The sequence below is a fragment of the Moschus berezovskii genome, chromosome 2 (assembly GCF_049115385.1).
Source record: "Moschus berezovskii isolate FMDL1 chromosome 2, NW_MosBer_1.0, whole genome shotgun sequence".
In the NCBI taxonomy this organism is placed as follows: domain Eukaryota; kingdom Metazoa; phylum Chordata; class Mammalia; order Artiodactyla; family Moschidae; genus Moschus; species Moschus berezovskii.
In genome coordinates, this window is record NC_142461.1 from 121,497,691 (window position 1) to 121,510,971 (window position 13,281).

Below are 13,281 nucleotides of genomic sequence, written 5' to 3' on the forward strand. Positions count from 1 at the left end.
CAAACAACCTGGATGTGGTGGAAGAAGGTGGACACAGGTGACCGGGGCACGTTACACTGCTGCGCTATTCCACCTTATGGTTTTCAAAGCTACTCTCACGCTACTTAGCTAAAGTTTATCTGAGTTTAATAAAAGCTATCTTTAATTGATGAATATAATACATAGAAAAAGTTATATATCATTAACACATGCTCAGAAATCTTCAGTTTGTATGTAGTTATCATGAGATAAAGCCTAAATCATTTTGCCTGGAATTCAAGATCTTCCATGATCCAATTCCATCCTTCCTTTCAAGCCTTCCTCCCCGTGATTCCCTAATGCTCTAGTCTAAGGTCAGCAAACTACTGCCTGCAGGACAATTCTAGCCCACCACTTCTTTTTAATAATCTAATTTTATTTTTATTTTTAATTTTGGCCGCAACCATGACATACAGGATCTTAGTTCCTTGACCAGTGATCAAACCAGTGCCCTGCGCACTAGAAGCATGGAGTCTTAACCACTGGACTGTCAAGCAAGTTCCCGCTTGTTCTTATAAATAAAGTTTTACTGGAGCACAGTCTAACACATTTGTTTACATAATGAATATGCATTACAATAGCAGTTAAACTGCTATAGCTGCAAGAAAACTATATGAACCAAACAGCCTAAACATTTACTATTTGGCCCTTCACAGAACAAGTTTTCCAATAGCTGAACAAGAATTCTAGACCAGAATCTAGTTCACTGGGAATAAATAAAATAGATACCATTAGATGCGTGCTGGGTTCTTTCAACAAACCTTTCAAAAGAGGTCCTGTTATCCCTGTTTTATATGTGAAAGAAAGAAGGAAGAGAAACTGAGTTTCAGGTGGTAAAAATGTGACCAGGATCACACAGCAAATACATGGAGGAACAGGGACTCAGCTCACGCTCACGGGCCACGCTTCATGATTACAGGCCAAACACTTCCTGGTACCTATGGCTGCCTTTTTCTTCAGTAGATCCTGGGATTTAATGCTGTTATTATTTACTAATGTGATCCTTTCTCCTCCACAGGATGCCAATTCTCCTTTAAAACCGAAAGTAGAGGTTACCCATTCTTGGGGATAAGCTCACGCACTGCCTTTTTCCACTAAGTCTTACAGATCTGCCCCCAGAGGAATGATCCTTCCTATGAATGCCCACAGCACTGCAATCATTCCCTGGAAACACCTAACACACTCTCTCCCCTCTTAAGCTCAGTGTAGCAAAACCCAAATTTATATATAATAAATACATAACAAATACTTACCTAATGAATGAATCTATATTAAAAACCTGGGACACTCCTAATCTGAATTTTCAAACTGAAATATTTAAGATTTACTTCTTAATAATTCAACAGATAAAAGTCCAAAATGTAGCCTAAATACAGAAATATCTTCCTAAGTACTGATTTTTAGTATTTTTAGACTACTGACAAAAATCAATTTTAAAAAGAAATAAAACTTTGAAAGTATTAAATATATTTCATGTTTTCTATCAGTACCATACAGCAACAAAATAATAATACAGTTAACATATCACAGGTAATCATTTAGGTAGGATAGAAAATCTCTTTATAACTCCCAAATTAACAACAACAACAAAAATGTTATTAGAAATTTAAAATAAATTCAAAGTGAACAATAAAATGTTATTTATTACAAGACTACAAAGACCACAACAGATGTTCCCAATAACTAGTTATTTTTGAAGCTCATTCTGATATAGTAAGGTGAGTGCTCAACATCATCACCACAGAAATAATATAATTTAAATGTCAATACTAATTGACCAGATGGTCAATACCGAAATCAGATTGGTTACATTCTTTGCAGCCAAAGATGGAGAAGTTCTATACAGTCAGCAAAAACAAGACCAGGAGCTGACGGTGGCACAGACCATGAACTTCTTATTGCCAAATTCAGACTTAAATTGAAGAAAGTAGGGAAAAACACTAGACCATTCAGGTATGACCTAAATCAAATCCCCTACGATTATACAGTGGAAGTGACGAACAGATTCAAGGAATTAGATCTGATAGAGTGCCTGAAGAACTATGGACGGAGGTTCATGACACTGTATAGGAGGCAGGGATCAAGACCAACCCCAAGGAAAAGAAATGCAAAAAGGCAAAATGGTTGTCTGAGGAGGCCTTACAAATAGCTGTGAATAAAAGAAAAGTGAAAGGCAAAGGAGAAAAGGAAAGATATACCCATTTGAATGCAGAATTCCAAAGAATAGCAAGGAGAGATAAGAAAACCTTCCTCAGTGATCAATGCAAAGAAATAGAGGAAAACAATAGAAAGGGAAAGTCTAGAGATCTCTTCAAGAAAATTAAAGATACCAAGGGAACATTTCATGCAAAGATGGGCACAATAAAGGATAGAAATGGCATGGACCTAATAGAAGCAGAAGATATTAAGAAGAGGTGGCAAGAATACACAGAAGTACTATACAAAAAAGATTTTCATGACCCAGATAATCATGATGGTGTGATCACCAACCCAGACCCAGACATCCTGGAATGCAAAGTCAAGTGGGCCTTAGGAAGCACCAGTTGCGCTATTTCAAATCCTAAAAGATGATGCTGTGAAGACTGCACTCAATATGACAGCAAATATGGAAAACTCAGCAGTGGCCACGGGACAGGAAAAGGTCAGTTTTCATTCCAATCCCAAAGAAAGGCAATGCCAAAGAATGCTCAAACTACTGCACAACTGCAGTCATTTCACACGCTAGCAAAGTAATGCTCAAAATTCTCCAAGCCAGGCTTTAACAGCATGGAACCATGAACTTCCAGATGTTCAAGCTAGATTTGGAAAAGGAAAAGGAACCAGAGAATAAGAGAATTCTAGAAAAACATCTATTTCTGCTTTATTTACTATGCCAAAGCCTTTGACTGTGTGGATCACAACAAACTGTGGAAAATTCTTCAAGAGATGGAAATACCAGACCATCTGACCTGCCTCGTGAGAAATCTGTATGCAGGTCAAGAAGCAACAGTTAGAACAGGACATGGAACAACAGATTGATTCCAAAGAGGAAAAGGAGTACGTCAAGGCTGTATGTTGTCATCCTGCTTATTTAACTTGTATGCAGAGTACATCATGAGGAACCCTAGGCTGGAGGAAGCCCAAGCTGGAATCAAGATTGCTGGGAGAAATATCAATAACCTCAGATATGCAGATGACCCCATCCTTATGGCAGAAAGTGAAGAGGAACTAAAAAGCCTCTTGATGAAAGTGAAAGAGGAGAGTGAAAAAGTTGGCTTAAAGCTCAACATTCAGAAAACTAAGATCATGGCATCCAGTCCCATCACTTCATGGGAAATATATGGGGAAACAGCGGAAACAGTGACAAACTATTTCTTTTGGACTTTATTTAGTTTTGGGGGGGGACTTTATTTTTTTATTTTTTTGGACTTCCAAAACACTGCAGATTGTGACTGCAGCCATGAAATTAAGACGCTTGCTCCTTGGAAGAAAAGCTATGGCCAATATAGATGGCATATTAAAAAGCAGAGACACTACTTTGCCAACAAAGGTCCATCTAGTCAAATCTACGGTTTTTCCAGTAGTCATGTATGGATGTGAGAGTTGTACTATAACGAAAGCTGAGTACTGAAAGAACAGATGCTTTTGAATGGTGGTGTTGGAGAAGACTCTTGAGAGTCCCTTGGACTGCAAGGAGATCCAACCAATCCATCCTAAAGAAAATGAGTCCTGAATATTCACTGGAAGGACTGACTGATGCTGAAGCTGAAACTCCAATACTTTGGCCACCTGATGTGAAGAACTGACTCACTGGAAAAGACCCTGATGCTGAGAAAGATTGAAGGCGGGAGGAGAAAAAGATGACAGAGGATGAGATGGCTGGTTGGACATGAGTTTGAGTAAACTCTGGGAGTTGGCGATGGACAGGGAGGCCTGGAGTGCTGCAGTCCTTGGGATCGCAAAGAGTCAGACACAACTGAGCGACTGAACTGAATTAAACTGAACTAATTGTAAAAATAGTCTGAATGTCTGGTCTGACATAAATAAAGTTCTCTATATAGTGTAAATAGGGCTTAGTGTAAAATCGGGTTCAGAGTAGGAATAACAAAAAAAAATTTAGATTTTAAAAAGAATTTAATATATTTAAAACAGACACCTACCTGCATCACCTTCTGCTGAATCTCTTCTAACTGTGTACGCTTACTTCGTTGCCTACAAACTTCCTGGTAGCGGGTATACTGCTCTCTCAGGGAATCTAATAATTTCATAACCTGTGGCTGTGCAAGCAGTTCATCATCCATAGGAGACCATGAGACCCCTCCATCTGAGCCATTAAATCGACGCTGCTGTAATTCGGATAACAATTCATGCCCTTTACAAATGAAAGATACTTAGAATTAATATCCATAAAGAAATACAAATCTTATTTCTCAATGTTCTCAATTTTAGTCCCTTATTTTTAGAACATACCTGCCTATGATTACCTAACAGGTCTTAAGTACTAAAATGTAATTTTTCAATTTATGTAGAAATAAACAGGAAAACTGCATGTATACACACACATATGGATATACACTATTTCATTTATCTATACATTATGTTCTATATCATAACTGTATCATATACAGACAGTCCTTGATTTAGTGATGGTTTGACTTGCAATTTTCTGACTTTGCAATGTTGCATTCAGTTGAATCCATATTTCAAATTTTGAATTTTTTTTTTCTGGGCTAGCAACATGCAGCATAATACTTCTGTGATGCTGGGCAGCAGCAGTGAGCCACATCTTGCAGTCAGCTACACAATCATAAGGGTAAACACCTGATATACTGACAACCATCTGTAATCGCACAACTATTCTGTTCCTCACTTTCAGTACATTATTCAATAAATTACATGAGATATTAAACACTGTATTATAAAACAGGCTTTGCTTTAGATGATTCCACCCAACTGTAGGGTAATGTTAAGTGTTCTGAACATGTTTAAGGTAGGCTAGAGTAAGCTATGATGCTTGGTACTTTAGGTGTATTAAATGCATTCTGACATGCTATTTTCAACTTATGATGGGTTTATCAGGATGCAACCACGTTGTAACTCGGGGAAGACCAGTGTCATAAATTCATACCATATACGTCATACTACATAGTAAGTATATAGTATACATATGGCATATATATTTTCTAGATCTAACTATCTTTCTATCACATTCTTATTATTGGATTCACTGCTCAGGATCCTGTGCCATCCAACACTCTTTCCCTTCAGAGCACAATTACAATCTGGGACTTCCTGTCTGATGGTACCAATTATATAGCATATTTGTCTGAGGGTACTAAACAATACTAAGCAATATGTTGTAGGATTTCAGTATTAACTCATACCCTTAATCATTTCACCTTAGAGAAATGTTGGTGTGTAACGAATGATTAACGGGACAAAGTCTTCACTACTGGTACAAAATAATATTCAGATAATCTCTATATAAGTCTCTACAACATACTAACTGTGAATCATGAGGGGCTATCCTAGTGTAAAAATTGCATTCAATGTTCTTTGATTACAGCAACCTCATGGAGAAAAATAACTCACGCAAAAGAAATTAAAATTACAGAATGTGCAACATTTAAAGCTATACATATAATATTAACAATTTTAAAAGTGAATAAACTGTAAATTGTTTTTCTAGGATAATACAACTATAATTATTACTAAGGAGCCCAAAATGCAGACACTTAAAATTCTTTCCTCTTCAATTTTATTAAAGAAACTGTCCTAAATTTGAATGGCTTTAAATAATATAAACATTTTTTCTTATGATTTAGAGGTATTTCCAATTTCTGAAAAATATCCAAGGTTGTTTTAAATGTCTCCATTTTATATTTTCTATCTTTGCTTTATGAGCCAATAGCAAACAAAAATGATTCAGTGACATATAAAGATAATTCTAAAATACAAATCTTAATTCAATTGCTTGAGCAACTCTTAAAATGTTAAATATAAACATCATATTAGGTATTTTTAATCTAAAGCAACATTTTTACTGACAGTCTATTTTACTATCTAAACATGCAGTTACTCAGATTACAGTTATTTCCTTGTTCTTTCAAGAAATAAGACCCAAATCATACTGAAAACACTAAGGAAAACTGAATCTATACAATAAAGATATTCAGAATTTATTTCTTTACTCTTTATTACACTTTATAATTGGAAAAACACCTGTTTTAAAGACTTACGTAGTCTTTCGACATATATATACACACACACACACATTCTTTACATATATATATCCATAAAAGTCATTAAGTTCAGAATACATATTAATTTTTCTATTTTGATGACTGCTACCTTTATTTAATGTTTTCCTTGTGGATATCATTTCCATTACAGAAGCAGCACTATATACTGATTTCAAAGACCACAGTCAGAAACCAAACTGCCTTGCTTCAAGTACCAAATTTAGCATTATCAGTTGTGTAATCTGCATAAGTTACTAATCCTATTGCCTCAGTTTCCCCACCTTAACACTGGGATGACAAGAGTACCTACTTCACTGGGGTGTGGTGAAGGATAAGTGAGTTAGCACACTTAAAGTGCTTAAAACATTACCTGCTATGCAGGAGGACTAGAATTATGTCCTATTACTAGAAAAATACATTATAAATAAAATTAAGGTATTTTCATTTGAACAAATTCCAACGCATTGCAGAATCTGTGGAACCACTATTTGGGCTGGAATATACACATCACGCAGCTATGAGCAAGTGAACACATTATGTGCAAGGCGACTGCAAGGTGCTTCATGTTTTTACATAGAGACCTGTAGAGCACAACAAGTGGCTTTGGATTTATACCTTGTCTTTAGTGTTATGGTGATAGAACTTAATAATCATTTCATCTTGAGCAAGGGTTTTAATATCTATAAGCCCTGGCTTCCTCAAACACAAATAGAGAAAATAATACTTATTTTTTCTAGGAGTTGTTATGGGAATGAAATATGAAAATGTATAAAAGTACAACACTAGCAACATAATCCATATTCAATAATCCTCATAGCAACCCAATGAAACAGAAGTTTTTATCTTCAAGTCACAGATAAAGAAGTAAATTCAAATATTTCAAGAAAATTGATCATTATTAATAATTTTTAATATTATGGAGTATATTAATATACTGTCAGGTTAAACCAAAGAGTAGTCTGAAAAATTTCTTGAGTTTCTACAACATAATACATAGTCAATTCATTTTTATCTTATTGATTAATATATGGCTGGTTTAATGGATTATGATTATCAGTAATGAATACGTTGTCTCATCTTACCTGTCTGAAGAACAGTTTCAGGATCAACTGATGGAAGAAAGTTTAAATCCACAGACCTAGCAAGCACCAAAAGAGTAATTTTTTAAAACTACATGTATTTCTATTTATTAATATATAACTTAAGGAAATTCTTTATACATACGTACCAAAACAGAGACATGTAAATATGAAAATCTGAAATATATTGGCCTACCAGGCTAATTTCTCTTAACCATCAGGAAGCCCATTAGAGATAATTAAACAGCAGCAGTCAAAGAAACATCTATGTGATAAATCATAAAATACTTGGAAATTACAATGTATTGCTATTAACTACAGTATTATTTCAAGTATATCAGAGGAATCCATTTTGTTATTTTCCACTGGATACATGCTTTAAACTGAAATTTGTCACTATACAATAACTCAAGAACATTAACATTAAAAACATGCATGCAGCCATCCTCCAATCAAAAGTTTCTTAGCTACAGCAATACTTGAGAGTTGCAAACAGTCTCTGACAATCGTATGTGTGTCCCCTAGCACATGTGCTCTCTTCCCTGGACTAATAACATTTCATCTGCAGCTGAACCATGGCCTTCACTTTCTTAAACACATACGGTAAGTGGAGATGATAAAGCAAAGATGCATGACAAATCAAAGTCTGGGGCCTAGCTACCGTAAGAGGTCTAGCTCTATGCCTTTCACTTTGGTCAGCTGATCTGGGACTTCCCCTCTTGTATAGCCCAGGTGCTTCCTAAGGACTGACATAAGTGATGGAAATTTCCAAGAGGGATTTTGTTGTATGAAGCTTAAAAGAGACTATGTAATAACACTTGAGTTCCTTGGGAAGAGACTGGCAAATACAAGATTTCACCAGATACTTCCTGCAGTCACAAGCCATGGTTTCCCAAGACACTGAATGAGATTACTATTAGGTAGGAAAAAACCAGGGTTCCAGTGGCATGTAAGTACAGGAAATTTTAAGAAAGCAATTAAACAGGTTTCTTTACTGCAACACTTTCTCAGAACCCATGCATGCGTGCTAAGTTGCTTCAGCTGTGTCCTACTCTGTGACTCCATGGACTGCAGCCTGACAGGCTCCTCTGTCCATGGAATTTTTCAGGCAAGAGTACTGGAGTGGGTTGCCATTCCCTTCTCCAGAGGATCTTTCCCACCCAGGGATCGAAACCATGTCTCTCCTGTCTCCTTTACTGGTTCTTCACCACTAGCGCTACCTGGGAAGCCAGTATTCTGTGAATATTCACAGAGATTCCCAGAGAGGGAAACAGAAAACAGCATTAAACTCTGTGACTATGAACTCGTTTTCTACCAGTACCCGGTTAGGATGTCTTACCTAAAGAACATGTTTCTGAGAAACACCAGACTTCTTGTTAGACTATTCAGAAATAAAGAGGTTTGGCCAATTTTTGTCAACTTGCGTGATATTTTCACAATTACACAGCATGTGTGTGTGTGTGTGTGTGATAACTATACACATACTCACGTTTACATATATGTAAAATTTTTACATTTACATTTTTATATGGTCTCTAAGGTAGGAATGTTACTAAATGTTAGTTCTAACTTTAGACTTATATTCAAACCACTTGTTTTACTTTGTTTTAAATCAAGATTTGGCATTAAACTATGACCTTCTGATAACTGTCCTACCTTATCTCTCTTTACTGGTCTGTGACTATTTTGGATTAACAGAGTAACAATGCATTTGTCAAAATTTCATTGTATTTTTAAGGTCAGATTCAAAAGAGACAGACAAGGTAAGTGTTGATCCTTTCAAATTTCCTAATGAAAAATTACTGTCTAGTGACTACTTTATTACTGAGGATTAATTTGCTTCCTACAGTGCTTTCACCTGGGGAAATAAAATTGGTCTGCAAATTGTTAAGGCTGAAAAGTGCAATGGAAATCTCTTAAAATGATACATCTAGGTAGTTACATTTAGATAATACAAATGAACAATTACTTCATCCAATGTCATAAAACACTATAAATTCCCCAAGCTGAACTCATGAATATCACATATTTTACAAGGGCACAGGAGTTCTACAAGATAGACATTTAAGTGCTAATGTATTTAAATAAGGTTATAATGATTTTATTTCAAGCTGCAAGCTTTTCTGTACTCTTTACAAGCAAAGTACAACTCTAAAAAGGAAGGTGAGTCTTTCAGTTTGAAAATATTTCTTGCAAACTATTTTACACAGGGTCAGAAAAAAAGTATATTTCTATTTAACAAAAAACTCTTTTGTAAAGAAACCTGGATTCAAATCAATAAATTTTACATGTAATCAAATTCTCAAGAATTAAAAAATAAATTTAACACAACTTTTGTATGCTAAGTTTGATTGATGGAATGTGCTTACCTTAGTTCTCTTGGCTTGCATTAACAGAGGTTATCTTTTAACAGATAACTTATAGCTTTGTGAAAGTAAAGTGACTGCATGAATAGATTCAAGGGATTTGATCTGAGAGAGTGACTGAAGAACTACGCATGGAGGTTTGTAACACTATACAGGAGGTGGTGACCAAAACCTTCCTCCCAAAAAAGAAATACAAGAAGGCAAAGTGGTTGTCTGCAGTGACCTTACAGGTAGCTGAGAAAAGAAAAGTGAAAGGCAAAGGAGAAAGGGAAAGATACACCGAAGTGAATGCAGAGTTCCAGAGAATAGCAAGCAGAGGTAAGACATCCTTCTAAGTGAACACTGCAAAGAAACAGAAAACAGTAGAATGAGAAAGACTAGAGTGCTCTTTAAAAAAACTGGAAATACCAAGGGAACGTTTCATGCAAAGATGGGCACAATACAGGACAGAAACGGTATGGACCTAACAGAAGCAAAAGAGATTAAGAAGTGGCAAGAATACAGAGAACTATACTAAAAAGGTCTAAATGACCCAGGTAGCCATGATAGTGTGATCACTCATCTAGAACCAGACATCCTGGAGTGTGAAGTCACGTGGGCCTTAGGAGGCATCACTACAAACAAAGTTAGCGGAGGTGATGGAATTCTAGCTGGGCTATTTCAAATCCTAAAAGATTAAACAGTTACAGTGCTGCACTCAATATGTCAGAAAATTTGTAAAAATCAGCAGTGGCCACAGGACTGGAAAAGGTCAGTTTCCATTTCAATCCCAAAGAAAGGCAATGTCAAAGAATGTTCAAACTACTGTATAATTGAGCTCATTTCACATGCTAGCAAAGGTAATGCTCAAAATCCTTCAATCTAAGCTTCAACAGTACATGAATCAAGAACTTCCAGATATACAAACTGGATTTAGAAACGGCAGAGGAATCAGAGATCAAATTGCCAACATCTACTGGATCACAGAAAAAGCAAGTAATTCCAGAAAAACACTTGTTTTTCCTTCCTTGACTATGGCAAAGCTTTGACTATGTGGATCACAACAAACTGTGGAAAATTCTTAAAGAGATGGGAATACCAGACCACCTGACCTGTCTCCTGAGAAACCTGCATGCAGGACAGGAAGCAACAGTTACAACTGGACATGGAACAATGGACTGGCTCAAAGTTGAGAAAGGAATATGTGAAAGCTGTATACTGTTACCCTGCTTATTGAACTTATATGCAGAATACATCATATGAAATGCAGACTGGATGAAGCACAAGCTGGAATTAAGACTGCCAGGAGAAATATCAATAACCTCAGATACACAGATGATACAACTCTAATGGCAGAAAGTGAAGAGGAACTAAACAGCCTCCTGATGAGGGTGAAAAAACAAAGTGAAAAGGCTCATGTAAAATCCAACATTCAAAAAATTAAGATCAGGGTATCCGGTTCCATCACTTCATGGCAAATAGATGAGTGAAAATTGGAAACAAGTGACAGATTTATATTCTTGGGCTCCAAAATCACTGCAGATGGTGACTGTAGCCATGAAATTAAAAGATGTTAGCTCCTTGCAAGAGAAGCTATGATAAATCTAGACAGGGTATTTAAAAGCCGAGACATCACTTTGCCGACAAAGGCCCGTACAGTCAGAGCCATGCTTTTTCCAGTAGCCAGGTACAGATTTAAGAGTTGGACCATAATGAAGGCTGAGTGCCGAAGAATGGATGCTTTTGAATAGTGGTGCTGAAGAAGACTCTTGAGAGTTCCTTGGACAGCAAAGAGATCAAACCAGTCAATCCTAAAGGAAATCAACATTGAATATTCATTGGAAAGGATGATGTTGAAGCTCCAATACTTTGGCCACCTGATGCAAAGGGCTGACTCACCAGAAAAGACCCTGATACTGGGAAAGATTGAGGGCAAGAGGAGAAGGGGCAACAGAGGATGAGATTGTTAGATGGCATCACCAACTCAATGGACATGAACCCCCGCAACCCCTGGAGATCCTGAAGGACAGGAAAGCCTGGCACACTGCAGTTCATGGGGTCACAAAGAGTCAGGCAAGACTCAGTGACTAAAAAACAAACAAACAAACAAACAAAAACAAAAGTTTAGTGACTGAACAACAACAAGCCACTTACCTTTCTTTCTCTTGCTGATTTCCTTTATCACTTCCATTGTTAATCAATGCAAGTTCATCTAATAATGACGTAGATTCCTTTGTAAACTTCTCAAAAACCTACAGTATGAGATTTTATTAACATATTAAGAATAACCTTAAAAGTTGATATGAACAGAAGGATTTCCAACAAAGAGCAACATAATCAGCCAGGCGGGATTCTGGTTCCAGCTCTGGATATCAGAGTCCACAAGTCAATCACTAGAGCCCAGCAGTGTAAAAGACAAAAACCACTTGCTTCTTACAACTGAGAAGACAAAACTGCTTCCTAAAACAGTGAATAGTTTTAATGGATAAGGAATTTTTATAATTTAAATACATTAAGAAATTATTTTATTCCTCAATCAGATCAGTTTATATTTATTCCTGTTTCCTTAAGAAACATCTGCACCAACAATCATTTTCACTGTATGAACATTATTTAGACCACTTCTAAGCCTCTAATTTCAGTTAAAAGAATATTTATGTTATTCTATTAATCATTCTGACTGTATGTAATAGTTTAAAACTTTTATATACAAGCATGTAGCAGAAGAATAAATTAGTTATAATCGTAACATGGTTTCTTAAAATATTTCTAAAAAGGGATTTGGGCAAGTCTGTTTATAAAAAAATAGACACTTATTTGTCTAATATCATTATTCAAAAAAAGGTGAAAAAAGAACTGGTTATCCATTCTGAAATATCCATTAACTCATTGTTCTCCAAAACATTAGCATATAGTCTATATTTGTTCTTTTAGTCCCCAGCTGTTCAATTAAAAAATAATGTATTTGTGTACAGAATAGCAGATTTCCAAAGTCTGTCCCGAGAAAAAAAGATATATTTTCAGAAATAAAAACCTTAACCTTGCTTTTCAACTCAAATTGATGTCTAAATATTTCTCTGAAAACGGTGTATCAACTAGATTCTCTCTCAGGAAACTATGCTACTATTATTCAACTCAAAAGATTTACAATTTTAATACTGCTAATAATGACAACAGTAGTAGTTAATACTTGTGAGTCTGTCTCCAGAGTATCTGCTTTCAGGCATAATGCTATCACGTGGTACATGTTATATTTCTTTGGTTTTATACAATGAAAAACAATCTACATTTTTTAGTGGGTTAAAATGAAATAGCTATCAAAATATGTCTTATTTATATGTAATAACATGTTAACTCATTGTAATATACCAACCAGCCTCTTATTTAACCAATCCATGTGATCATAGGTGAGACTCCCACCAAAATCTTCCGTTAACTGGCATGGTTCTATATAACGAGTCAATTTATTGGCAGATACTAAAATAACCTATAAAGGTAAAAAAAAAAAGAAAAAAAAAAAAACAATGAGCCACTATTAATGTCAAGAAAAGTGATGAGGAGGTAATATCCAATATTGTTTCCAACGTGACTGAATATTATGTAAATATTTAATAATAC

The 13,281-nt window shown here is 35.7% G+C and overlaps 1 protein-coding gene across 4 annotated transcripts in view; it reads right to left on the bottom strand.

Annotated features, from left to right (window-relative positions):
- Nucleotides 1-13,281, bottom strand: part of SESTD1 (SEC14 and spectrin domain containing 1) — a 138,617-nt gene that overhangs the window by 35,566 nt on the left and 89,770 nt on the right. For all 4 annotated transcript variants that reach the window (XM_055398489.2, XM_088830600.1, XM_055398491.2 and 1 more), the window contains 4 exons: nucleotides 13,037-13,150; nucleotides 11,818-11,915; nucleotides 7,322-7,377; nucleotides 4,158-4,369 (listed from right to left, as the gene is read on the bottom strand). In XM_055398489.2, coding sequence (XP_055254464.1) covers nucleotides 4,158-4,369; nucleotides 7,322-7,377; nucleotides 11,818-11,915; nucleotides 13,037-13,150 — 480 coding nt within the window. The remainder of the gene's footprint in view (nucleotides 1-4,157; nucleotides 4,370-7,321; nucleotides 7,378-11,817; nucleotides 11,916-13,036; nucleotides 13,151-13,281) is intronic.